This window comes from Phacochoerus africanus, chromosome 10 (genome assembly GCF_016906955.1).
Source record: "Phacochoerus africanus isolate WHEZ1 chromosome 10, ROS_Pafr_v1, whole genome shotgun sequence".
NCBI classification, from domain to species: Eukaryota; Metazoa; Chordata; class Mammalia; order Artiodactyla; family Suidae; genus Phacochoerus; species Phacochoerus africanus.
The window spans coordinates 65,878,865-65,905,982 of record NC_062553.1 but is presented as its reverse complement, the minus strand read 5'-3'; the positions used below and the strand labels follow the sequence as shown (position 1 = coordinate 65,905,982).

The 27,118-nt window shown below is 35.9% G+C and overlaps 1 protein-coding gene across 5 annotated transcripts in view; it reads right to left on the bottom strand.

Moving 5' to 3' along the window:
• Window positions 1-438: 438 nt before the first annotated feature.
• Window positions 439-27,118, bottom strand: part of YTHDC1 (YTH N6-methyladenosine RNA binding protein C1) — a 59,145-nt gene continuing 32,465 nt past the window's right edge. For 2 of the 5 annotated variants that reach the window (XM_047798157.1, XM_047798156.1), the window contains exons 2-17: window positions 26,137-26,238; window positions 25,433-25,761; window positions 24,874-25,312; window positions 18,957-19,046; window positions 18,449-18,502; window positions 17,610-17,704; window positions 15,782-15,890; window positions 15,583-15,700; window positions 10,989-11,073; window positions 9,578-9,744; window positions 6,884-6,966; window positions 5,570-5,606; window positions 5,434-5,497; window positions 5,264-5,326; window positions 2,917-3,051; window positions 439-1,442 (exon numbers count right to left, since the gene is read on the bottom strand). In XM_047798157.1, coding sequence (XP_047654113.1) covers window positions 1,218-1,442; window positions 2,917-3,051; window positions 5,264-5,326; window positions 5,434-5,497; window positions 5,570-5,606; window positions 6,884-6,966; window positions 9,578-9,744; window positions 10,989-11,073; window positions 15,583-15,700; window positions 15,782-15,890; window positions 17,610-17,704; window positions 18,449-18,502; window positions 18,957-19,046; window positions 24,874-25,312; window positions 25,433-25,761; window positions 26,137-26,238 — 2,195 coding nt within the window. In that variant the 3' untranslated portion in view covers window positions 439-1,217. The remainder of the gene's footprint in view (window positions 1,443-2,916; window positions 3,052-5,263; window positions 5,327-5,433; window positions 5,498-5,569; window positions 5,607-6,883; window positions 6,967-9,577; window positions 9,745-10,988; window positions 11,074-15,582; window positions 15,701-15,781; window positions 15,891-17,609; window positions 17,705-18,448; window positions 18,503-18,956; window positions 19,047-24,873; window positions 25,313-25,432; window positions 25,762-26,136; window positions 26,239-27,118) is intronic. The other 3 variants (XM_047798158.1, XM_047798159.1, XM_047798160.1) reach the window with 3 other exon arrangements.

Below are 27,118 nucleotides of genomic sequence, written 5' to 3'. Positions count from 1 at the left end.
GCAAGGATCAAACCTGCATCCTCATGGGCACTAGTCAGGTTAGTAACCCAATGAATGACAACAGTAACTCCTAGAGTCTACTTTATAAAAGTAAAATAGAAAACACCTAAAGTAGCTAAATTAGCAAAGATTAAAACAACAGAAAATTTGAAAGAAGAAAACAATCCTGTACCCCGAGTAGATTCAAAAATGTTATCAAATGAATAAATTTGAAATTTAACCAGAATATCAATGTAACTTCCCTGTGTATCATTAGTTCTTTTACATTAGAAATAAAATATAATTTTAATATAATTGACCTAGATTAATCATTTTTAATAAACATGCAAAAACAGGTAAATGGAGTTCCCATAATTCCTAAACAAAAAGCATTCTTTTATGTCCACTAATATATAAGAAAACAAACCTGCATCCAGACAAGAAAAGAAATACAACAGATAAGTGTCAATCTTTACCAATTTATTTTATACAAAACAGTAGCAATGTAGAATATGAGAATTATCTTCCGCTGCCACACACGCGCTGCTGTGAACATTCCAAGCCAATGTATACAGTTTGGAAGGGAAAGCTAAATAATACCATCAACCATGCTACTGAACATAGGAATTTTTATTTAAAAAGATTAAAAATTAGATACCAATGTCTTCTTAATATTGCTCTCATCATTGAAGACAGAAGAAAAATAAAAAGTGACTTTTTTTAAGATTAAAAAAAAAAAGAGGGAAGGGGAAAAACCAAGAGTTTGAACACTGCCATACAGTCAAACCATCATACTTCAATATTTGCATACTTGATAGCAGCATTATTTTTACTGAACCGTGTGTAACTACATTTAGAAACACCTCAAAGCAAAATATCATGGCAGTCATCAGTCAAGATCCAAAAGAAGGAAAACAAACAAAAAATAACTCTAGGATGAACACGCTCTAGGAAGATGAACATTTATGGAGACTGAATCAGTATCTACATTCTTGGACTCTTCCATTCTGCCCCAATAGAAGTGTCAACTCAAACTGTCAACTGTGCATCTCTGGAGGATTTGAGTTTTTCCAGTTCTTATTATACTGCATGCTTGGAACAAAGAAGGTCATAATAAATCCTTCTACACAATGAACTTTTAAGTAGACAGTTGAAATAAATTTACTACTTGTAAACACACACAAAAAGAAAAAATACAAGATTTTTATCTTTAAACAATCAGTGCTTCCAAAAGCGCATTATCTTCTATATCGACCTCGCTCCCCCCGGTCTCTGTCCCGATCACATAATCGCTCTCTTTCTCTTTCTCTATCACGTCCTCTATCTCGCTCTCTGTCTCTTCTGTTATCTCTAGGGCGGTCTCGCTCTCGCTCCCGATCTCTTTCACGGGGTCTACTTCTCCGACCACTGACAACAGCTTGTGTTCGACGAAGGAAATCATCCACCCTCATATCATAATCATGCTAGAAAAGGTAAGAAATGGGTAAAGTGTATGTCAAAAACCAAATGGAATGAGTCCCTTTAATTATTTTCTGATAAAGAGAACGAGTCTAGAGAAATCACTAATGTATTAATTTCTAGAATATAATTTGGACATTTAGACAAAGGATTTTGATGTCTTACTAATTAGACACCTACATCTTGTTAAAAATGAACTTCACACAGTCAATTCTCTACTTAACTTTAAGGATTTCTCCCTCCAATACCTGTAATAAGATTTAGGCCAAAATAATCACCTAATGATTGCCACTAACTATATGATCAATACATCATGAATACATGCTGCCAACTGTGCTAAATGTCATCAATGCTTTTCTAGAATAGGTGAACCCTACTTATTTTTCCTCCTTTGAGTCTAACAACTAAACCAAACCAACTCTGCCCTCTTATGGTGAAATTAGGAATTACTCCCATTCCTGACTCTACTGTTAATGACAAAAAATTTACAGAATTTGGTAGCATCTTAAGAAAATACATACTGCAGCAAGATTGTGAATTCTATTCTACACAGAGCTAATAATACACGAAAGGTTAAAGGAGGACAATGAAGGGTAAAACAACCACTAATTGTGGTACAAGGTTGTCATTGTGGCTACTTGTAGGTTTGACCCCCGTTCTTAGCTCTCAACTAACTCATCTTTACTAACTGAACTTGGTCTCTTCAATTCAGCTTCAGTATATAGAATATAAGGTCCAAAAACAATCCCACACTTCTTTTCATACATAATAAATATGTGAATACTACACAAGCATAAATATATATACAAAGCAAAAAGGTACTATATAAAGGTGCATGAAACAGAACTTATTAAAAAGGACAACTATATTTTGTAAAAGAATCTTAGAAAAACTTTCCTTTTTGAAAATAATGTGATCATTTACAAAAGGCATTTTTAAAAACACCAAAACCTATCTCGTCAACTGACATTTCATCATACATAGGCTGAATATTTCTTCTTCCATAACTAGAAAAAAATAAAACAAAAAACAAAACCTACTAAATTAAAGCCTATTAGTAAATTAAGATTCTCAAATTGTTTCAGTGATTAAAGGTCCTTGTATGACTTTATTTTGAAGGACTAGTATCTTTGAGAATAAGGAAATAAATGACAGATGACAGTATCTCAAAGATAGGCTAGGAAACTACTGCTCTGTTCATCATGTGACAAGATAAAAGGATGTTTATGTGGCCCAGCACACCTGTGTGTATGTCATTTAATAAAGAAACTCAGTTCAACTACTATACTAAAGACCCAGAAATCTCAAAATCAAATACAGTTTACCTAAATCATCAAAGGGATTAGCCATTTTTAATAAAAGAAAAGGTTTTAAATACTTAAGAATCTAGAACTCAACATAATCTGGTATGCCCCACGTTTAAATGATCTGCAGAACTCTAAGTAGTTCTCTCCCACTCTGGCCTCCCTATGCACTTACTACACGCTTATCTCTGTATCTTGCTTCGTGTGGGACGGGGTGATGTCCTGAGTAGGGGGGGTGAGCTTGAGGGGGTGGAGCATGGTGCTGATAGTAAGGGTGATGTGGAGGTTGTTCCATTCCAGGATAAGGAGTCTGAAAAAGAAAATTACTTCCATAAGCCTCTATCAAACACCCTTGTAAACAAGTCATTCTTAGAAATCCCTATCAAAACCACGCATACCAAACAAATAACTTAATCTGTACTAGATATTTGCTTTGATGGCATTAGGATTCTTCAAAATACCCTCTATATTTGCTTGTTGAAAATATGTAACAACTCTCTACACATTTTCTAAGAATTAACATTTTAGCTTTTATAACATACCATTTAAATACTAACAGAAAGAGCAAGCCCTTACTACACAGTGATTTATTATAAACCAGGCACTGTACTAAGCTTTTCACATATCTCATTTAATTCTCTAGCAATCCTACAGATAGTTTACAAAAGGGGAAACTAAGGCACCAAATAGTTAACACTGCTAGAAAAGGGGTGGAAGTTAAGACATAAAATCAGGCATTCTTGTGTTAAACTCAATCATCTTAACCACTATGCACAAATCTATTCTAAAACAAAACAAAACAAAACCAAAAACAAAACAAACCTCCAGGGAGTTCCCGTTGTGGCTCTGTGGTAACAAACCCAGCTAGTATCCATGAGGATGTGGGTTCGATCCCTGGCCCCTCTCAGTGGGTTAGGATCCAGCACTGCCATGAGCTGCGGTGCAAGCTGCAGATATAGCTTGGATCTGGCTGCTGTGGCGAAGGCAAGCCGCTGCAGCTCCAATTCAACTCCTAGCCTGGGAACTTCCATATGCCATGGGTGTGGGCCTAAAAAGAAAAAGAAAAAACCTCCAGGAGCTTTTGAACTTTTAAATGTCATTATAAGGAAGGGAAAACAAAAGGCACTTTTCTCCCTAGTTAGTGTCAAGACAATATTATCAAACATACATACATATTTTACTTCATCTACAGTACCTTAACTGAAACAAAGTCAGATGAAATGGCTACATTAAAGGCAGCATTTAAAATCTGAAAGTGTAGGAGTTCCCATCATGGCCCAGTGGTTAAGGAATCTGACTAGCATCCATGAGGACGCAGGTTCAATCCCTGTCCTTGCTCAGTGGGTTAAGGACCTGGCGTTGCCGTGAGCTGTGGTGTAGGTCGCAGATGCGGCTCAGATTGCACATTGCTGTGGCTATGGTATATAGGCTGATTCAACCCCTAGCCTGGGAACCTCCATATGCCGCAAGTGCGGCCCTAAACAGCAAAAAAAAAAAAAAAAAAAAAAAGTTTGAAAGAAACAATAAAAACTACTTAAACTTGCAAGTCTTTTATTTCTAAGGACTGCTTCAGCTATTCTCAATACCTTAAAATATACTCTAAGAAGAAATATACTCTAAGAAGAATCCAGTTTTCTTAAAAAAAAGGAAAAAAAATTAAACTTCAGAAACAGGGTTTTATTTATTTATTTATTTTTTGGTCTTTTTGCTATTTCTTTGGGCCGCTCCCGAGGCATATGGAGGTTCCCAGGCTAGGGGTCCAATCGGAGCTGTAGCCACTGGCCTACGCCAGAGCCACAGCAACGCGGGATCCGAGCCGCGTCTGCAACCTACACCACAGCTCACGGCAACGCCGGATCGTTAACTCACTGAGCAAGGGCAGGGACCGAACCCGCAACCTCATGGTTCCTAGTCGGATTCGTTAACCACTGCGCCATGACGGGAACTCCAGAAACAGGGTTTTAAATTAAGCTTATTTTACAGAGTATTTACTGAGTATTATGGTCAAGCACTATGCTCAACTTTACATGTATTTTGTAAATTCAGTTTCTTGACAATCTTATGAGGCTGACATTATTCCATTAAATTATAAGCCATATAAGGATAGGACCAACGTATAACTTATTCACCTATGTATGCCCAGCGCAAGTGCAGTGCCTTGCAAACAGCAAATGCTAAACATTAGTCTGATGAGCCAAAGAATGGATGCATGCTCATCGAGTTTTACAGTTAAGGAAAACTTAGAAAAAAATTTATTATGAAACTTCTCCAAAGGTCAGAGTTGAGAAGAGGAGGTATTTGAAGAGTTTGCACTACTAGCCACTACAACTAACACCTAGCAATTAATAAGCCTGTGTTATTAATACAAACCATTCATTAATCTTTAAAGAGCACATAGTTCTTTATCACCAAAGATTTTAAGCCTCTTAACTCTAACAATCATATTCTATCCAAGTAAGCACTTAAAATGTACGGAACTGAAAATAAAATTAAATAACTTCCAAAAATAGAAAAATACAAACCATTCCTTGCCAAGGTGGTGGCGGTCCCATGTTATGAAATTCCCTCACATAATCATTGTAGGACTAAAATGAAAGATGATAATATTGATCAATAAATAAAAAACCTAAAACCACAAAATAAATCAGATACTGATTTTATGCACATTAAATATAAAAAATAAAATGCTTACCCCATTTAAAAACACATCTCGGCGAACTCCTGAAAATCGTCTGTTGGGAATAAGATTTGTGAAACTAAATTCAGGTAATTCATAAACTAGTTCCAAGAATGTAATTCAAAACTAAGCAAGAGTGAACCCAACTTACCTATCTACTTCCTGGTATCGTGGATCCTTTAAATACCCTGTTCAAACATCAAGCATTTTAGTATATCAAATTTATATTTTTTATTATGGCATTATAATTAAACCTTCCTTACCACTCATTTGAATTCTTCCCATGAAATAATAGTGATGCTATTAAATGATGCTATTATTGTACTACTCCATTTTCAGATTTTCTTCTCAGATTACATAATAATTGCAGAAGTAACTAATTAACTTGCTGATATCACAGAATTATAAACTTCTAAAGAGGTTTTCATATGGATCTTCTAAATCCACACCCCAATTCTTGCTAGACAGAAACGTCTTCATGCTGCACCGTAAGGAGGGCAGGGCAGAGGAATTAATCTTGAGAACACTGTAACAGGACTACCTTAAAAACAAATGTTTTCCTTCCACCTTGAGTGTACATCTAAGTCTTGCTAAATCAACCACAGATAGTTTTTAAAAAATGTAAACTTTAGGAGAGAAAAAGTTACAGAAAAGTTGCAAAAATGAAGAAATACACATTTTGAAAGGACGGACCATGGTAATAAGAGAAATATTCTCCATCTTTCTTTTAATAAGGACTCAGCAAATTAAAATGTAAGCAAATCTGAGTGGCCAAATTACTGGGGAAAAATTAATTTTACTCTCCAGAATATCCCGTTTTGAAGAATAAGGCTTATCAAAGCTACTTGTCACCTAATAGAGCTGTAATGCTTACTCACTAACACCAATTTCCAAACTGCCTAATTTTTAAAAGTGTATCACTGACTGTTTTGAATAAATATCTTCTCTTAAATAGTTTGCCTTTTTCAATTCCAGTAAGGGAAAGACTAACTGAAAAGCTGCTTCTAGATTACAAACCAAGTATTTCCCATTCCTTTCTAAAAATATGACATCAAAGATACTTTTATTTAGAAAAATATAGTGTAATTTCAATTAGAAATTCAAGGTATTAGAGCTATATACCACATAAAATACATTATCTAAAAAAATAAGAGTATGAGATCATTGCCTTCCCTAACTACATTTTACCTTAAAACACATGTGCAGTTTCCATTTCTGCAATAATTATAAATTAGCAATTTCAGGTAATTAACAGAATATGAGAATGAATCACCCTGGAATAAACAACCTTAACAAAGTAGAGGAATAATTACTAAGTGAGATTTAATAATAACTTCCTAAGGTTTAAGGAGTCGCATCTGCAAAGTTTTCTCACTTTTAAAACTATAGGATCATGACAGAAGTTTTTGTGTTGTTGCTGTTTTTAATAATAAGTCAAATATCTGCAGGATTATAAAATATTAACCTGGTCTCTGATGAAACTCAGGGGCATAGTCAATCCTTGGTTTCTTTCTGCTGTTATGAATATCATACTCTTCTGGTCGACGCCTACACAAATTAGACACATTAGAAATTAAACCAAAAACTGCTGGAGAACAAACAGCAAAGCAAGAGTTTCTGACAGAAATCAATACAAAGAATATTTCCTTTAAAATAACACCCTAATTTTTGGTGAGCAAATATCTTAAAATCTCTTAAATTTACCTTCCTCAAATTAATCACTATAAACCAATCCTTAGATGTATTGCTGGAAGTAAGATATTCTCTGTCATCTTCACGCTATGGTGAGACATTTGCAAAGAGTAATCTGCTCAAAATAAGTTAATCACCTTTTAGTAACCTAAACATAAGTAAATGAACTGCCCTCCAACTAATGTAAATATCCAGCTTAACAATTAAAACTTTCCCAAATAAAGTCTTCACTCAGGTGAAACAGAGTTAAAAACTTTCTCATTATTAGATATTAGGTAACTCTAAAATCTACATAGTTAAAAGTTATTGATGTCATTTTAGGCTAAATCTGAAGAAAATTAAGAATTTCTTAAATGTCTGGCTTCTGCTTTACACAAAATTATACTTTTCACATGTCCATACAGAAAATTTGATACTATTAAAACTGACTTTACAGGAAAGTTCTGAAAAATCTTAATACTTTAAAAAACTAATTTCTAAAGTTAGTAACATTTAAGAATTAAGAGAATGCCTTAAAATAAAACTGGCCAGTAATGGGACAGTTTTAACAGAGTTCATAAAATGAATTCAAAGTATATTCTTTTTCTGTGGCCGCACTCACGGCATGTGGAAGTTCCTGGGCCAGGGATCGAACCTACGCCATAGCAGTGACAATGCCGGATCCTTAACTTGCTGCACCACAAGGGGACTCCTCAAAGTGTATTCTTTAGAAGGTGAAACTTTACTATCTGCAGAGGGCTGCTCTTTATTATTTTTCATAAATCTCGATGGCTAATGTAAACGCATCATTAAATACATGTCATTTTACTTAGCATTTAATAAAGAGCTATACAAAAGAAAATAAAAAATCCAAGTCTTAAAGGTAATAAATATATCTTTTTACCCTTAATGTCAAAAACTCCAGCCTGGCATCACTAGTTTTCCAACTATTTCTCTGATTATCAACTGCTTTCATTAACTTTTGCAACACAAGTTCACTCAAACTGCAAAGCTGCAATAATAAACCCAAGCCCCCCCCCCAACAGAATAAAAACAGTTGCATCTACAATATCAACACTAAGAAAATTAAAAGCTGGTTTAAAAAATAAACATACCGCTTTCTTGTAGTTTGGGAAGTGCATTTACGACCGGTATAAAACATGATAGTAACAGTTCATAAAGTAGTCCAACTACTGACTTTAAGCTGTAAGCCACATACAAATATGGAGGCCCTGGCAGGCTTGAGAGAAGGTGTGGTGGTGTAATAAGTAAAGTTTACAGTCCATTGCAAAACTGAGGTAAAAACTTCACTTGTATGTACTGTATTGCACTGGAAATCGCTTAGCTTAAAACTTCAAAAGCCATCTTGGTGCTCAGTCCTTTTAAGCCAAAAGTAATGGGGCTCTGCCAGGTTTCCTCCTACCTACTTGACATTGTCCTTCTTAAGCTCAAAGAAATGGGGACTCTTGTTGGATTATCTGTACCTACCACAGGATGTTTCCACCAAAAGGAAACTTAACCAAAGGTTTCATCCCATCAACCATATATCCAAAGTCTTTAGCAGAATATTTTAGATTTAGCTGAATGCAAATCTATACAGGGGAAGGTGTTGGGTAGAAGGGCTTAATCAGTCCTTTGCAAAGACTTCTCCAATTCTGTAACAAGTTAAACCCCCTTTTCCTGGAAAATGCTGTTTAGTTCATAAAGTAGTGATCAATAACCATGGCGATCCTCTAAAAACACTTTAAGTCCACAGGTACTGCCAGCATCTGGAAAAGTTGTAAACAGACACAGCAACAGCCCTTCTTTTTGGTTTGTTGCCGGGTCTCCCAGGGCCACTTGATCCCCTTTGGAAAGAACCTATTGTTTTCAGAAGCTCAGCAAGATGTGTGAATTCACTGGGTACATGTTAGACAATATTTGACAATGGGGTTAACACATCACGATGGTAAAATCTGAAACAGTCCCAATAATGCTCCTCTTGAATATCAAAATTATTTAAAATATTTTATCCTCTAAATGAGGCGTCATCTTCTGAAAAGATATTAGTGATCCTTTATACAAGTCCCATATCTGATAAGGCTTATCCAGAGACACACCTGAAAGAAAAGGCTTTTTACAAAATATTAACAATTTTTGCAAATAAAGACTTCCTCCTCTTCCTCCTTTCTAGCCTGTTCTTAGCAACAAAGGCCTACCTCGTTTCAACGGTATACATTGTATTATCAAATATCTAATCTAAACTGGTTATCGCTCTTTAGCAAATCATTTTTTCTGCATAAGGAAAGATCCCCATTTTCCTCTTGAAAAATCAGTGAGACCAAGGTGACCATGTGAAATCCTCAATGAAGCCACAAACTAGTCCATGCAGCTTGATTTGAGGATTTTCTCTTTCTTCTTTACCGCAGGACAAACTTTTGACGAATCACTCCTCCATCATGTTATTCTGATACATGTGCCTATTATCAGTCCAAAGAACGTTTCTAACCTTCCCACATCCCGGACTGGTTCTCGACGGGATGGACGTCCTCTTGATCGGGGCTGAGAATGCATTCTTCTCTTATGACGCATTTTATGAATGACCTGATACAAGTCAATACTTTCATCAGGGGGAAATAGAAGACAAAGCTGGGTTCCACATTCAAGTTCAATTTCCTAGAACAGGAAAGTAGTAATTTACAAGATGAAAAAACGGAGAACCTTTCAGTAGACTTGTGTTTTCTTGATGTACAAGAACAAAACCAGACTGACTTGGAGGCTTCCTTCCCAAGGCTGATGATCATGAGATACCAATAAACTTCCTTGAAAGGTTTTCTTAAACTTTCAAAAGTGTTTGATGTATTTAACTTAGGTAAGGATAAAAACCTTATAGCGTACAATCTCCAAAGTGATCTACAAAAAAACTCTGTGACAATCACCCTCGGCAACAAAGGAATATTTCTTTGTACAAAATATAGAAGTATCAAGATAAAGGCATCCATCCTAACACAGTGGAGCAAAATCATGTTAGTGTAGGTCAACAACTTTCATAATTATGAAATCTAAATGCACTGAAATACATAGTATTAACTACAAGGGCAGACTAATCTATGAGCTTTTTAAGTTTTATTTTCAATTATCCACATCTTCACTAATGAACAACAAAAACCTGGTTCAAAATTACATGTAAAAACTGTAAGCATCACAGGTTTATTTGAAATCACTGTAGTCTTTTAATATTTTAATTTTATTTTGCAAACTTGTAAACCTTATACTTATCTAATTTTCATAAAGCTTCCTTATATTCAGAAAACTTCAGCAAAGATGTTAAATGGCATTTCTAAAATGTATTATACAAAGTTCAGAATGTGTTAAAAAACAGTAATAATATAATGAAAACCCATTTAAAGTCAGGCCAATTATCTTCAAACATTTTTCCTTCAATTTTTTATCAATGAAGTACCATGTAAAGCTATTTATTTTTCAACATTAATAAAGGTCATATTCATCAGTCATAATCACAGTAATCACAAGCTCCAAATAACATTTTCCTTTAATCTTTCCCACAAATTCTTTTTTTTTTTTTTGTCTTTTTAGGGCACCTGCAGCATATGGAGATGCCCAGGCTAGTGGTCCAATCGGAGCTGTAGCCACAGCCACAGCCACAGCCACGCCAGATCCGAGCCACATCTGTGACCTACACCACAGCTCAGGCAACTCCAGATACTTAAATCACTGAGCGAGGCCAGGGATCGAACCCACAACCTCATGGTTTCTAGTCAGATTTGTTTCTGCTGCATATTGACGGGAACTCCTCCCAAAAATTCTATTTAAAATGGTTTTAAAATGTCTCTCAATAAAGATTTCTAAAAGGGCTGATTAAATATGCGTTTTTTAGATAATCAGTTGAAACAACAAACCTGTCCATCACGTCCAATCTTTACTGGCTTATGTTCATTCCAAGGATTGGTGAGATGAGCTGACTTAGTGAAGGGTAATTCACGCCTAAATACAAAATAAGATCATTACATTCTTTTGCAGAATCCTTTATATTACTTAAGTAGCAAATTCATATGTTAATCATGATTTAAAGGTGACTAAAATTTGAGACTAGCAAAACTTATTCCCTACAAAGGAGCCCCCTTCTGCGATGTACCCTTTCCACATTCTCCGTGTTCTCAAAAAACCCTAAAAAGTATGCTTAAGAACATGAGCTTGGAAACCAAGGCAATTTGGGGTTTAAATCCTAGCTCTCTCTCAACTTCTCTAGGTTTGAATTTTTTCATCTTCTAAACAAGGATAGCACTACTTTCTTCATACTTAAGTAGTTTGTCAAAAAACTGACATATCAAATATTTAGCATATTTCCTGCTTCTGCGAACAAAAAAAAAATTATGTTTTTATTTTATTTTGCTTTTTAGGGCTGCACCCTCAGCACATGGGGTCCCAGCCTAGGGGTTGAATCAGAGCTATAGCTGACGGCCTACACCCACAGTCACAGCAATTCGGGATCAGAGCCACATCTTAGAGCTAACACCATAGCTCACAGCAACGCCGGATCCTTAACCTACTAAGCGAGGCCAGGGATCAAACCCATAACCTCATGGTTCCTAGTCAGATTCGTTTCCGTTGTGCCATGATAGGAACTCCAAAACTGTATTTTTAATAACTGATCAACAAAGAAATGAGCCTTAAACCAGGCAGTTAGTACAAAAGAAAGTAGTGTCCCCTTGGTTCAGGGCTGCTTTCCCGGATTCACATCTTCTGTTGTTTTGTTTTGTTTCGTTGTTTTTTAGGGCTGCACACGTGGCATGTGGAGTTCCCAAGCTGGGGGTCGAATAGGAGCTGTAGATGCCTGCCTACACCACAGCCACAGTAACACCAGGTCTGAGCCACTTCTGCAAACTACACTGCAGCTCAAGGTAACGCCAGGTCCTTAACCCACTGAGCGAGGCCAGGGATAGAACCCATATCCTCATGGATATGAGTCAGGCTCATTACCACTGGGCCACAACATGAACTTCAAAAACTCTTTGTATTTTAATAGTTTCTTAGCTTTTTCCTCTAAATTGCCAGTTAAAAAGGGTTATAGGAGAAGAATACATAACCTACAACTACCAAAGTACAGGAAGGTTATAAATTATTGCACAGTTACCACTGTTATTTAAATATCACAAATGGAAAACCCTAGGTCCAAAATAAAAGTGTATGTCAAGCTGGTGTGAATCACTTGTGGTTAAGATTCTTCTGTGGTAGTGGTTCTAACTAGATTCTAGAGACATTTGCCTACTGTTCTGATAAATTAGTTAATCCCAGCCCGAGTATCAGAAAACTATGAGGCTTTAGGCAAAAGAGGGCTCAGATTAATAAGAAAAATTGCACGTCAAGGGTCATCACAATTATAGAACAGGCATCTTCAGTTAGTCTTCGAGCAGACATGTAATAAAGCAGGCTATAAAGATGATATCTTTACTGTGAGTACTCTAGGTGACATGGAAGTGATTCTCTGATTTAAGGACCTTAGTAAATGGCACAAATTTAACAAAAGAATATGAAACGGTACAGAGGTTCTTATGTACTGGATAGTGGTCTAGACATTAAAAATAAAAGGAATAATAGAGAAACCCTGAAAGAAAAGAGAAATAAGTTACTCGGAATGAATATGACAGGGGTGAATATAAAATATAGTCAGAAGATTTAATTTTGACCTATTACAGATTTTAGCTTTCTTCTGATCTAACTCATGGTGGCAACCTGGAATCACTTTTTATGCTCCCTTCTCCTATATGCTACCATGCACCGTCTATTCACACGTAATTAAAACAGAGAGTCAAATGCAATTCTCCTTTCATACAGAAAACTTAGTTCAAGTGACTTAACCAAAGAAATAATGTAATAAATATCCTGTGCCCCGTCAGATTTCTTTTAAGTATAGAAAAATAACTCTTGAACAAACTTATGAGTATTAAAAAATAAAATTAGTTTTTAAAACTTAATATTATTTTAAGATAAACCTAAAACTTACTTAAAAATAATAAAAAAGCATAACTACCCCAAATTTTGCACAAAATATTAGCAGGATGGACTATTTGGGTTTGTACCGCTTCTGTTATACTTCAAATAAGTTGGTATAATAGCCAGTAAGTCAGTGAAGAAGAAAGTGAAGACAATAATTTGTGAATAAATTAAACCTATCTTCTAAAATTAAGAAACAAATTTCCTTAACAATAATTTGAAAATAAAGGTTAATAAAACAAGTTACATTCAAAACACAATTTGCTACCACCAATCTAAAATTGGGTAAATATCTTTTTTCAATCCCTAAGAAATCATCTCCAAATATTGCTCCAGTGACATTAATGTTTCTATTCATAAAACCACAGACTTATTAACAAACCTCTCCTCTGGCCATTATCCATCCAAAAAATATAAATAAAAATGTCTATCTCTACTAAGAAATAACTGGTACCCTGTCTTCCCTATAAGCTATCATCGGATTCTTAAATGTTGTAACTTTAATTTTATTTCATTTTAACTGAACTATAACTTTAATTTCTAAAGAACTATAAATTTATATTTAAAAACCCTAGGTTGGGTGGAATATGGGAATATCATCTATGGTCTCAGCACTCTAAGGCTGCATTCTAACACTATAACTGTACTCTTTGTGTTATTTTTCCACGTTATTACATGGACAATTATTTTTGCAGATTACATTTAAGTGACAAACCCTAACTTAACCAATTTCCTATACGGAAGAATTCAGATTGCTTCTCATCCCCATAGAAAGTAATGATGGGATAAATACCTGATAGATTTATATGCATATAGCTTCTTGCTACTTTATTAAACAACAACTTAATATACCATCTCCACTATCTCACTGCCCATATACGTTCACAGTTCCTCACTGCCCCACAGTAAAAGCTGAACTCCTCAGACTGGCCCACATTACTATTCATCTTTGCCTTTTGTTCTTCTCTTTACAATGTGCTTTATAGAATAGGTGGCTCCTTAGCCCCCCACATACCCTACTCCCACCCTATGGTTTCTGATTCCACGGCTTATTCTTTGCACTAGTCTGCCTTCCTGAACATGAATAGCATTTTTCTGTCTTATCCAATTCCTCCATCTTCATCAAAATCTACATAAGCCAACTTATGACACAAAAAAAATCCATATGGTCCCTTTCAGGTAATTCTTATTTAACTAAAATCAATTTTACAGGTAGTAAGCAAATTTGCACATGCCAAAGTTCACTTAAATCAACAGCTTTTCATGTTGTTGAAATAACTTCCTAGGGCCAAGATGGAGCCACTTCTGCCCAAGGTGCCTGAAAATTCAGCAAACCAGTAACTTTCACGTCCCTGTAAATGCTCCACTTGAGCAGAAAAGCAATATATCCAGTCAGCCAATTCCCAAACACCAGGCCAACTCTGGGCCTCCCCATCCCAAACAAGGCTGACTATTTGGCCCCATCCAATCAGTTATTTTCTTATTCATTTCTTCCTTGTTCTTTACTATTTATCCCATAAAAGCTATCTGCCTCCTGCACTACTTTGCAGTTCTCCACAAGAGACTATCCATTTTCTCAAGTGTTTTAATTTGTTTGTATCACCTACACTGACCTTTTTTTTTTCTTCTTCTTCTTAGGGACTCACCCTTGGCATATAGAGGTTTCCAAGCTAGGGGTCAGACTGGACATAAAGCTGCCGGCCTACACCACAGCCACAGCCAATGCCAGATCCTTAACCCACTGAGCGAGGCCAGGGATCAAACCCGAAACCTCATGGTTACTAGCAGTGTTTGTTTCCACTGCGCCACAACAGGAACTCCCTGAACTGACCTTTTAATCATTTTTATGTACAATCATCACTCAATAAGGAAATAATGATTGCACAGTAAGAAAAAAAACAATGGTAAGTAATGCAGAGTTCAAAATAAGTCTATTTTTCTAACAAACATTTAAATCTTATACTACAGTTTCAAAAAAGCACAATGACAACTAATGTGATTTGCTAAATAACTTTCTTAAAAAAGCAATGCTTGTTTAACAACTAATCACCTCCAAAACATTATTAGCCAAGTCAGAGCGACTATTTCCCCATTCCACAGTAATAAAATGACATGTTAAATCACTAAATAAAAACAAGTGCTAAATAACAATCCAAGAAATTGGCTGATTCATAAATTTACTGCCACATCACTAACACAGAGAACAAATAAAGTACATAAAACTCTTAACTAAGTAAATCTTTGCCTTATCTATGCATCCCATATTAGATTATAAAGATGGTAAATGGACAATCCAAGCATATTACTGCTAATTTTACTTTTAACATTTGTTGAATAAACTTTATGGATTCTAATCAGGCTAGGAATGAGACCAAAAAAAGGGGGAATAATCAGAATAATAAATTGAAACTAACTAACTTGGAGTTGTAACATTCTTCTCAACTAGCCCATTCAAAACAAGGGTAATTTTAATTATCTACACTGAAGTGTGTAATCTACCTGCAAATCCAGTCAATTTTAAAGACACCTCCCAGCATCTTAGCATTCATTCCTGCTGGAAGTACCCAATGGATAGGAGATCCTCCATGATGTGATTCTGAAGAAAGTCTTGCAAATCCTAAGAGAATAAATCACAACATAATAAATAGATGCAAATATAATTAATGTTTTTATATGTCCAAATTATTTTTATTCTTACCTTGAAATTTTCCACTCTCTCTTACAGAAAATATTAAGATAACACTCCTTGCAGATCTGAATGCAGCATTTAATTTCTTCTCATTTACTGGCAGTGTAGACCATACACCCTATATAAATGAAGTAAAAATCAGATTGAAATTAATACAAATCTTTTACGTTTCCAATTATATTTGCAAAAGACCAATACTACCAATAAGCTATAATGAATAAAGGTCTCATTTTTCAGCTGTGCAAATAATGAGATAATCAAAATCTCAGGAGAAATATGAAATTATCAACCTTAACAAAATCATTAAAACAATGAGTAAACACATTGACGAGTTGATCGTATCATATGGGCTAGAGTTTCATATAATAAAAACAGCAATGTACAATTATTTTACTATCAGAACTATTTACTATGGCAAAAACATTTTGTTTGAAGGTTACTCACAATATATACATTTTCTTAAAAGACTATGCCTGCCTAATCAAATAATTAAAAATTATTATTATGTTAGTAAATCCATAAGTGAAGGCTTTCTGTGAAACTGCAGCATATATTTTCTTCTACTTAAGTTCAAATTTTCATGTATTAATAGTTCGACTAAAGAGGCCTGTGTTTTATGTAGAGCTGCAACACAGTTATTAATTTCCAGAGCATTTTAATCAATTCTTTGTTCATGAAAGATACTGAAATGGTAAAGTAAGCCAGAAGTTCTCATTCAGTTTGAAATGCTGATACATACTACATCTCATTCACACTAAGTACTTAATTACTTTTGCCTAAATCTACTCCAGCTGAAGAACTGAATAAACTTTTCACTAGATAGTTATTTGGTGTATTATTCCTGCCATCTGTAAAATTTCATGGGTAATCCTTAAATTAGAAGTATAGGACCATTAATATTGACAAACACAGTTTCAAAATGCTTTAATTTTAACTTTCTCCAAGTCAGTAGAAATTAATTTAAACCAAATATAGTAAAACAGCTGGTATAAAAAGTAGATGTATTTTTAGAGCAAAAACATAAAAAGAAAATCTTAACAACATCCTACGGCAACTGGGCATATATCCCTTTTTTAAAGCCTAGGGTGGGCCTTTAAGCCTACTCTTTTTTTTTTTTTTTCTAAATTCAGATGATTTTACTTCTAAAAGTAAAATAAACTTTCCATAAAAGAATGATGTCTTGGAGTTCCCATCATGGCTCAGTGGTTAAACGAACCCGGCTAGTATCCACAGGTTTGATCCCTGGGCTCACTCAGAGAGTTGGGGATCTGGCGTTGAAGGTCGAAGACACGGCTTAGATCCCACATTGCTATGGCTGTGGCATAGGCTAGCAGCTACAGCTGATTCAACCCCTAGCCTGGGAACCTCCATATGTTGTGGGTGCAGCCCTAAAAAGACCCCCCCCCAAAAAAAAAGAATGATTTCTTTTCAAGAAAATCTCAAAGTATAAAACAAGCAGCAATATAAAACAAAAACTAGTTAACCAAAGAAACTCTTTAAAAAGTGTTAGTATAGTAAGTTAGCAATTGAATATAGAAACACAAAAATCCAAAGAAGCACATCTCTTGTAGTACAATGTATATTTATACACATTCTTCAAATATTTAATAATTTTATTTCTAAATTCATCCTTTTAAAAAGATTTAAAAGAAAACTCATATTACTATTAGGTTGCCTAACTAGTCAAAAAAGCAGACCCCACATAGGAGATGGGCTATGGATCTTTAAAGCTTTAATGAAAATTACAAAATCTCATGTACCCAAGGGATACTTAAGTACACCTTCACATTTAAAATTTTTAAGTTTAGGGTAATTTCAACAGAATTGATGCTAATACCTTAGCTTTGGCAAGGGACACATTCTCATGGTTGTTACTCTTTATGAGAAAAAATCTTGCATCCTGTAGGACATATTTGAGTTTACTGGTTTGATCTGAAAAAAAGAAATCCAAATTGATTAACCCCAGGCCATTAACACACAGAGGGATATCCGCTGTACTAACTGAAATTAGCCCTCCACAACCCAGCTAAACTTTTAAAATTCATAATCACCCATTCAACCTGGAGAGCTAAGCCACAACACATAATAAAGCAAAGCTAAGAAAAGACACCAGCATTTTCCAAGAAGGTAAACCTAATATAGTGATGTTCTGATATATCAGATTCATCTTTTAAATGTAAAAATGGTTATATACTTCAAATTTTAATCAGATTCATCTTTAAAAATTGCTAAAACCATTGTTATTAAAAGTATATATATATACCACTCACTCTATCCAAAAACTGGTAAAATATCCTAAGATGTTTGCTACTGTTCTAAAAGATACATAGGAGTTCCTGCTATGGCGCAGTAAAGACCTGACTGCAGCAGCTTGGGTCACTGTGGAAGTGCAGTTTTGAATCCTGCCTGGCCCAGTGGGTTAAGGATTCAGTTGCCACGGTTAAGGCTTGGATTCAATACCTGGGCCAGGTGCGGCCATTAAAAAAATGAGAGAAAAGATATGCAGTAAGAAGTGAGCATGGACTTGTATGTAAGACTACATTATTAATTTTTTTCCTTTAATGTAATATATCAGAACATTACTACATTAAAATCAAATATTAATGGAGAACCAATAGGGCAAAAAAATGACTTTAGGCAGCATGCAATGAAAACAATTTCAAATTTAAATGATACCTTTTCGGACAGCACGAACGGAAGATGATAATTTCTCATGCTTCTTTTCTGAACCTGTATTTAGCCAAAGTACATTTGTTCAGATTGAGCTTTAATAGAGATAAGACAAAATTTCTACAGTCTTGTCACATAAAGTTCTCATTCAAGACAAATTATTCTTCCTGGCGCACCCACACACACAAAAAAAAATACTTCTCAATGTGTACGAGTGTTTTGCTTTTTTGGATTGTTTGGATTTTTTAAAAAATATTTGAACAGTTTCTCACTCAGAAAACTAGTCACTGAATCATCATCTTCCAAGAAAAAAAAGTGAAATTCCACTTAAGCAGTAACAGAACAGGATTAAAATAATAAGAAAAAGCTTAGTTTCCTTTGGAATTATTACACTGAACATGCCAGAAATCAATACTAATGAACAAGTTCACGCTAAACTACAGCCTCCACACACTTTTTACAGCAGATTACGTTAGAATCATTCAGATGTGATCACAAATCAAAGTGAGAATACCTGCATATGACTCTGATGCAGAGCTCCCACTTCTATCAAAAATTATAGGAGATATGCCTCTAGCTCTCTTCCTTTCCTTCTTTTTCTCATCTACAAAAGAATTAAAACAAGGTTTTAAAAACATTACAACATAGGTACTGGTAATTAAAAAGAATGTATGTCATGTGTCTGGATTCTGCATAATTCCTAAGTAATAGTTCTTACTAATCTCTCCGTACCCCTCAATTTCCTCAGAAGGTGTTCCAATTCAAAGACACTGTTCAAAAACTAAGGATATTGTGTTATTTCTCCCACCAATTTTAATGAAATAAAAACACATGGCCAGGAGTTCCTGTTGTGGCTTGGCAGGTTAAGGACCTGAAGCTGCATCTGTAGGGATGTGGCTTCAATATCTGGCCTCACTCAGTGGGTTAAGGATGCACTGCTGATGCAAGCTACAGCAAAGGTTGCAGATGCAGCTCAGATCCGGTATTTCGGTGGCTTGTGGCCTCCGCAGCTCCAGTTCAACCCCTAGCCCAGGAACCTCCACATGCTGCAGGTATGATCATGAAACAATAAGGAAAAAACACATGGCCATAATTAAGGACCACTTATCCTATATATAAAGGTGGTACTGAATAAAGCCTTAAAAGAAAAAAATTCAGCAAAGTAAATTCAACTTTTCTTTCAGTTAAATTTATGGTGTTCCCTTCTATGCAACGGGTACTATTGTTTAAGTCCTCTTTTTAAAAAGTATACTATCATTCTTCATTACAATTCCAACTCTGAATCTATCTTAGATGTTTGATAGAATCCCAGAACCCAAAGCTTTTCAACTGCTTTAAAAAAAAAAAAAAAATACACTACAGTAAATTAGTTACTCCCTCCTGGTTGCCACTGCTTACTTTTGTATCTTCAATTCCATTCTTCTTAACCACTTCCTTCTTGAATTACTGCTTACTTCAAAATCAATTTAAAATTATCTCTAGGAGATCCCATCAAGGCACAGTGGAAACAAATCCGACTAGGAACCATGAAGTTGCGGGTTCGATCCCTGGCCTCACTCAGAGGGTTAAGGATCCAGTGTTGCCATGAGCTGTGGTGTAGGTCACAGACATGGCTCGGATCCCACACTGCTGTGGCTATGGCTGTGGCATAGGCCAGCAGCAAGAGTTCCGATTAGACCCCTAGCCTGGGAACCTCCATATGCCGTGGGTATGGCCCTAAAAAAAAGACAAGACCAAAAAAAAAAAAAAACCCCTCTAAAATCTCAATGATAGTGTATGTGTTTCTATAAAACAGGAGACAGAAAAGGGTTGCATTACCTGTCATATAAGAACAATTTCATGCTTAATTTGGAACTTTCTAAGCATATAAATGAGAGCCTAACATGGCATCAGGCTCTCCAGTCTGTTTATTTGTATTTTAACTATACCACTATAAATACCTTAACTTTTCAGCCAAAAAGAGTATGACGGGAGAAAATGCATATACTTATTTTTATAAAAATAAAAGAATGCTGAAAAAGATCAATGATCTTGCATACAAACTCTTATCTTAAAAACCTTAAATAATTTCCCTTAATCCTCATTTAAAAACAAAACAAAACAAAAACCACTCATGAGTTACATAATACCATTATTCTCATGTGCCAAAAAATAAAATTTCAACTTAGAGAAGTGGTTAGGCAACTTGGCCAAACTCCTATAGTTTCTAGGTGGCAGGACCTAGTTTCTAACTTTAAAGTACAAGCAATGAGCTCTATTCTTATTAAAAGAACAGAAAAGATATTTTACTACTATGTTTTTTTGTCTTTTTGCCTTTTCTTGGGCCAGTCCCACAGCATATGGAGGTTCCCAGACTAGGGGTCTAAGCAGAGCTGTAGCCAACGGCCTACACCAGAGCCACAGCAACACAGGATCTGAGCCGCGTCTGCGACCCACACAACTCACGGCAATGCCAGATCCTTAACCCATTGAGCAAGGCCAGGAATCAAACCCGCAACCTCATGGTTCCTAGTTGGATTCGTTAACCTCGGCGCCACGACGGGAACTCCTTTACAACTATTTTTGAAAGGGGATTCTAGGTCTACTAGGTTAAAGATGGAAAACTCCAAGGACATAAGTTCCTTTTAAGGTTTTCTTTTCCTTTGTAATTTACTACTAATTGCTTCTCCAAATAGATCTTGACAATAAACTGGTAAATGATGCTGCCTTTCCTAACTTAGGGTAAAAAGGAAGGGCAAAGCAGCCTATTTATCTTTCTGTATAAATACTGGCACAATTACAAAGCCAAGCCCACTTAAAGTTAGTAACCTTGGAGGCATAATGATATTCAAATAACTAGCTGTAGAGAAAAGCATTTGTTTCCAGGCTTGTTGGCTTTGAATAATGATACCTAACTTTCAAGTTTTAAAATCCTTTCCCTCAGGGCAAACTGTAAGACTTCAAGAGAACAGACTGAAGCCTTTTAGTATTAAAAAACAGATAAAACAATTGGAGGTTTTGTCAAATCACAAATTTCTTTCTCATCCATGTCTGTTACTGAACCACATTCTTATATAGTGTCTGGTACACAAAAGGAACTAAATTCACTGAATCAGTATGACAAGCACATGAAAGAGATCAGAAAAATAAAACTTTAAAAATTTTTTAAATTATTTTTCAATTTTTCCTATTTGAATAGTTAGGAATCTAAGCATTATAAACTGATAAAGGATAGTGCATCTCTTATTGTTATTTAAAAATAATACTTCATGGTTTTAACTACTAAAAGGATCTCTCACTAAGATGATGCAGGAAAAATAATAGAAGCAGAAGATCTTGCCCAACTATTTTTATGTAATGTCAAACAGAGCATCATATGAAAAATCCCAAAGGATTTTTTCTTTTGTATAAATAACTTCCGTTACTCTTAAGTTTATAATCTCCTCTATCATTCTCCAGTCAAAAAAACAAGAAAATCATTTATCAAATAAACCTGTAATCACCACCAAAGTTTGTCACTTTTGTAAGGAAGTTACTAAAATTCTGAGGTAAAATAAACCGAAATCTAGAAAATCTATAAGAAAATAAACCATGATCTTCTGTATTTAAAAACTGAGATCTCTTAATGAAGGAGTTCCAGATCCACCCCATTTTCCTTTCATACACTATCATAAAAAAACTAATCCATGATTTAAAAAAATAGTAATGTCCTATATACTAAATACAGTTTCTAAAACATGTTCCAGGGAGTTCCTGTTGTGGTGCAGTGAAAACGAATCCGACTAGTATCCATGAGGACTCGGGTTTGATCCTGGCCTTGCTCAGTGAGTTAAGGATCGGGTGTTGCCGTGAGCTATAGTGTAGGTCGCAGACGCAGCTTGGATCCCACATAACTGTGGCTGTGGTGCAGGGCAGCAGCTACAGCTCCGATTCAACCCCTAGCCTGGGAACTTCCATGTGCCATGGGTACAGCCCTAAAATGCAAAAATAAATACATACATACATACATACATGTTCCACATAAGAGCTCTTTTAAGGAAAAGCCACAAATTTTTCTTTAATAAGGGAAGAAAGTGTTCCAGGTATCTCTTTTAAAACTATAAATCTCTTAACAGTTTAAAAATTCAGGTTTTATAAAACTATTGGCTACCATTCAAGCTGAAATGTCTTATCCACAAAAACAAAGTAACTTGATAAGTTTCAGTATCTAGGAGCTTATTAAAAATACAGATTATTTCAGACTCTACCTATATATATAGGTCTCCCTTGTTTGACTTATTCAAACATTTGAGTGTAAGAAATATTGTTTCTAACATGGAGACCAAAAGGAAAATTCCTATAATAAAATGTTTCATACTCTTTTCAGGTTTCACATATTCTCCACGATAAGTGAATATTCACTCATAATACCAACATTGCAATTTTTATTCTCTATTATCATAAACTATAAAAGGTATATCCTATTAGTTTGCAAAAAGTATGATGGGAGAGTAGAATTAAAGATTCCACAATTTTTATATCAAACCCAACGACTTATCTATTGGTTTAACTTTTTAACCTATTTCAAAAACCTGTCTAGGAATTCCTGCAATGGCACAAAGGGATGGGCAATGTCTCTGGAGCACTGGGACACAGGTATGATCCCTGGCCCTGCAAAGTGGGTTAAGGATCTGGAGTTGCAATGCAGGTTGCAGCTGTGGCTTGGATTTGATCCCTGGCCCAGGCACTCCACACAATGCAGGGTAGCAAAACACACACACGCACACACACACAATGAGAAAAAAAAACAAAAAAAAACTTGTCTAAACTCTCAAACCTAGAACTTTAGGGAACAAAAAGCTAAAAAAAACTTCAGCCGCCAATTAGAAAATACTTGGCCATTTGCTCTATCATACACATTATCAAGAATGTGATTTACTAACAATGCACAACTAAAACGGTAAAATTCTATAATAATGAAATTCTAACTATCAAGAACAGGATCTTTATCTCAATGTTTAGTACACTTGGCCTATTTTTTTTTTTTTTTTGGTCATTTTAGGGCTGCCCTGCGGCATATGGAGGTTCCCAGGCTAGGGGTCGAACTGAAGCTGCAGCTGCAGGCCTACACCACAGCCACAGCCACACTAGATCTGAGCCATGTCTGGAATCTACACCACAGCTCATGGCAACGCTGGATACTTAACCCACTGGGCAAGGCCAACAATCGAACCTGTGTCCTCATGGATACTAGCCGGGTTAGCTAACCACTGAGCCTTGACGAGAACTCCTCTGGCTGCATCTTTCATTAGACAGCCATGAGAGTATAATCACATAGTGGCCTGGGGTCTCTCCTTGCTCTATCCATCTGAATTTCTCCCCAAAAGAGGGCTCCTCCACCTAGTTAACTGTAACTACTCAGCATTTCTATATTTAAATCTCAGGGGCAGGAGTTCCCGCCATGGTGCAGCAGAAATGAATCCGAGGAACCATGAGGTTGCAGGTTCGATCCCTGGCCTTGCTCAGTGGGTTAAGGATCCAGTGTTGCCAGGAGATGCATAGGTGGTAAACTCAGCTTCAACCTGGCGTTGCTGTTGCTGTGGTGTAGGCCAGCAGCTACAGCTCTGATTAGACCCCTAGCCTGGGAACCTCCATGTGCTGCAAGCACAGCCCTAAAAAGACAAAAAGACAAAAAGAAAACAAAAAGTCTCAGGGGCAGATAGAAATAAAGTGGCAGGGCATGTAGTACTGAAAGAATGACCCAAGATGGCTCCTACCCAGCCCCTCCAAGAATTTTATGCTCTTATTTTTCATCTTGTACCTTCACACCCAGCCCTCTAGAGACCCCGACCCAGTCAGTCAACCCACGGGTATAGAACTGAAAGAAAAGCTATGCTCCCAAGATAAAAATAAGTTGTTTTTGTTTGTTTTGGCCACATGTGGACGTTCCCAGGCCAGGGATTGAACCCATGTGCTGCAGTTCAATGCTGGATCCTGAAATTGCTGTGCCACAAGAAACTCTGAAAGTAAGTTGTTTTGATTTTTGTTGCCACACGATGGAAATCTAGAGGCATTTAACATGAAAATATTGTTAACACCTAGAAGACAGGTTCCACATGAATATACTTCAAGTACATCAGTGTTCAAATAAGCTGTTGTTTAGTATGGAAATCTAAGAATAACATTAAAACCTCAAATACATTTCCTTAAAGAGAAATTAAAATTAGACTAACATACATTTATAATACAATTTGTAGCTGGGAAACACTTTTACTAAGATATGAAAACCTTATTCAAATGCATTTATAATACTCAAAAGCATACCATGTCAAAAAAAAAAAATCATAGGGCAGTCTTATTAACATTCCCCCACTGCCTCAAAAATTTTATAATTCAATTTAAGCATGTTCAAGAAAAAAAGTTAGGTCAATTGGAAAAAAAAAAGACAAACCTTTACATATAAAAGTCAGTACCTGATCCATCTGTGCCTGAACCAGATCTGACAGACCCATCCGTGAAGGAAACAGACTCAGAATCAGAGTCGCTAGCCTCACTTCGAGTATCATAATCATTTCCCTCTTCCTTCTGGTCTCTCTCATCCTGTTCATATTCTTCTTCCTCCTCCTCCTCCTCCTCTTCCTCCTCCTCTTCCTCCTCCTCCTCCTCCTCTTCCTCCTCCTCCTCCTCTCCATCTTCATCCACTTCTTCATCTTCTTCTGCATCTTCTTCTACCTCTTCATCTTCCTCCACATCTTCTACCCCTTCCTCCTCATTCTCCGTGTTGTTGCCTTGCTCATCAGAAGAACCACTGCTGCCAGTCTCATGATCAGAGCCATATTCTTCAGAGTTCACTTCTTCCTTAGAAGACTGGCTGGATCTGCTTGCACGTCTATCCACTTCAAGCCCAATTCTCTGATGTTTAAAGAAAAAGGGAATCAGCAGTCATATAACAGACAAGGTCAGAGTGAATAAATAGTTCTAGCCTCAAAAAAGAATTGCTTTCTGTCTTATATCTGTAATAGTATTTACTACCTCAGAACCATCTGGTGTAGGGGATTTGACCCTCCTTTCAGAATCCCTTTTCCGCAGACAAGTTTTTTCAGGTTGACTCTTATAAGGTTCTCTGGAGGCACTGCTTGACAGACGAATCTTCCGATCAGCTTCTATACGCTTGTTTCTTTCAGATCTTTGATACTCCTCATTTTTATACTCTGTGACTGACTTTCCTTTTGTACTAGCCATTCTTTTGTTATTGCTAACTGATGAGCTCAGTGGCTTAGAAATCAACTGTCTTGAATGAACAGAAGGCTTTTGTCGCTTTGTGTCAGTAGACTCCATTCGGTCACTTTTTCTTTTTGATCCTTAAGAATAAAATTAAAAAAATATATATATAAGAGAGTTTGAGTATTTGACTTATTTCAACAAAGTTTAACAGGTAAATCTATCGGAGGAAAAAAGCCTCATTTCTTTAAAATGTCCTCTGAAGTATTTTTACTCCAAAGTTAATCATAAAGAAAATACAGCTTTCAAGCACTGGAATAAAATCATTTATTTGAGACATTTCAAACCTTTAAAAAAAATATATTACTCTTATTTATATGGAATTGGGTACCACTGTTTGTTATGATTGTGCTTTTGGTGTTAAGTGCCATAAAGAATAAGTACAAAAGCAAAGACTCTAAGAAATTAAACTGCTATTTACATTGCTATTTTTAACAAAAATAAATCTTACATACCCTTTTTCTCATTTTTATCTTGTTCACTCTCTGGATTATATAGTTCATCATCCTGTTCCGGTACTTCAGTCAAAATATCATCTAGAACATTAAGTTCTCCATCTGAAAGCAAGAAAATTAAAAGTAATAGGGAAAAACCATTATTGTCAAGCATTTATTTTTGAGTACTTACTATGTCAAAACTACAGAAATATGAGACCATAACCTTCAAGGAGCTTTTACTTCAGGATCAAGACAAGAATAATTCCTATAAAATCATACAAGGTAAAGGATATGATACAGAGCTCTAATCTATAAACCAGAAGTATATTCCCCACAGGGTATAAAACGATACAATGGGGTACCAAAAAAAAAAAAAAAGGTGAGAACTTCTGTATTTTTATCTCATCCTTTAATTTCTAATTTTTGTAACTGCTTTAGAATGTGCACAATAAGTTAGCATAAAAAGACATGTGCATAACTTTTAAATAAACATACATTCATCAAAGATTGTGAACTCTGGGCAAAATACTTATTGATTACCATTTTACAGTGGAGAAATCTGGCAGACTCCAGCTTAACCAAGTAATCAAGTTAACTCTCCACTAACGGGTCAAATCAACATCATGGACCCCCTATGTGATACACTATGAATAGAGCAATTCCATGATATGCCCATGCAAACTGCAAAATCTGAACCTATACATAAGGAAACAAACCCAAATTAAGGGGCATCCAAAAAATGTCAATGTTATGAAATACAAACACTAAGGAAATAACTTCAAATTAAAGGAGATAACTAAATACAGGGAGTTCCCATTGTGGCTCAGGCTAACCAACCTGACTAGCATCCATGAGGACACAGGTATGATCCCTGGCCTCTCTTGGTGAGTCAAGGATCCCGCATTGCCATGGAGCTGTGGTGTAGGCTGCAGGTGCGGCTCATATCTGGGGTGGCTGTGGTGTAGGCCGGCAGCTACAGCTCTGATTCGACCCCTAGCCT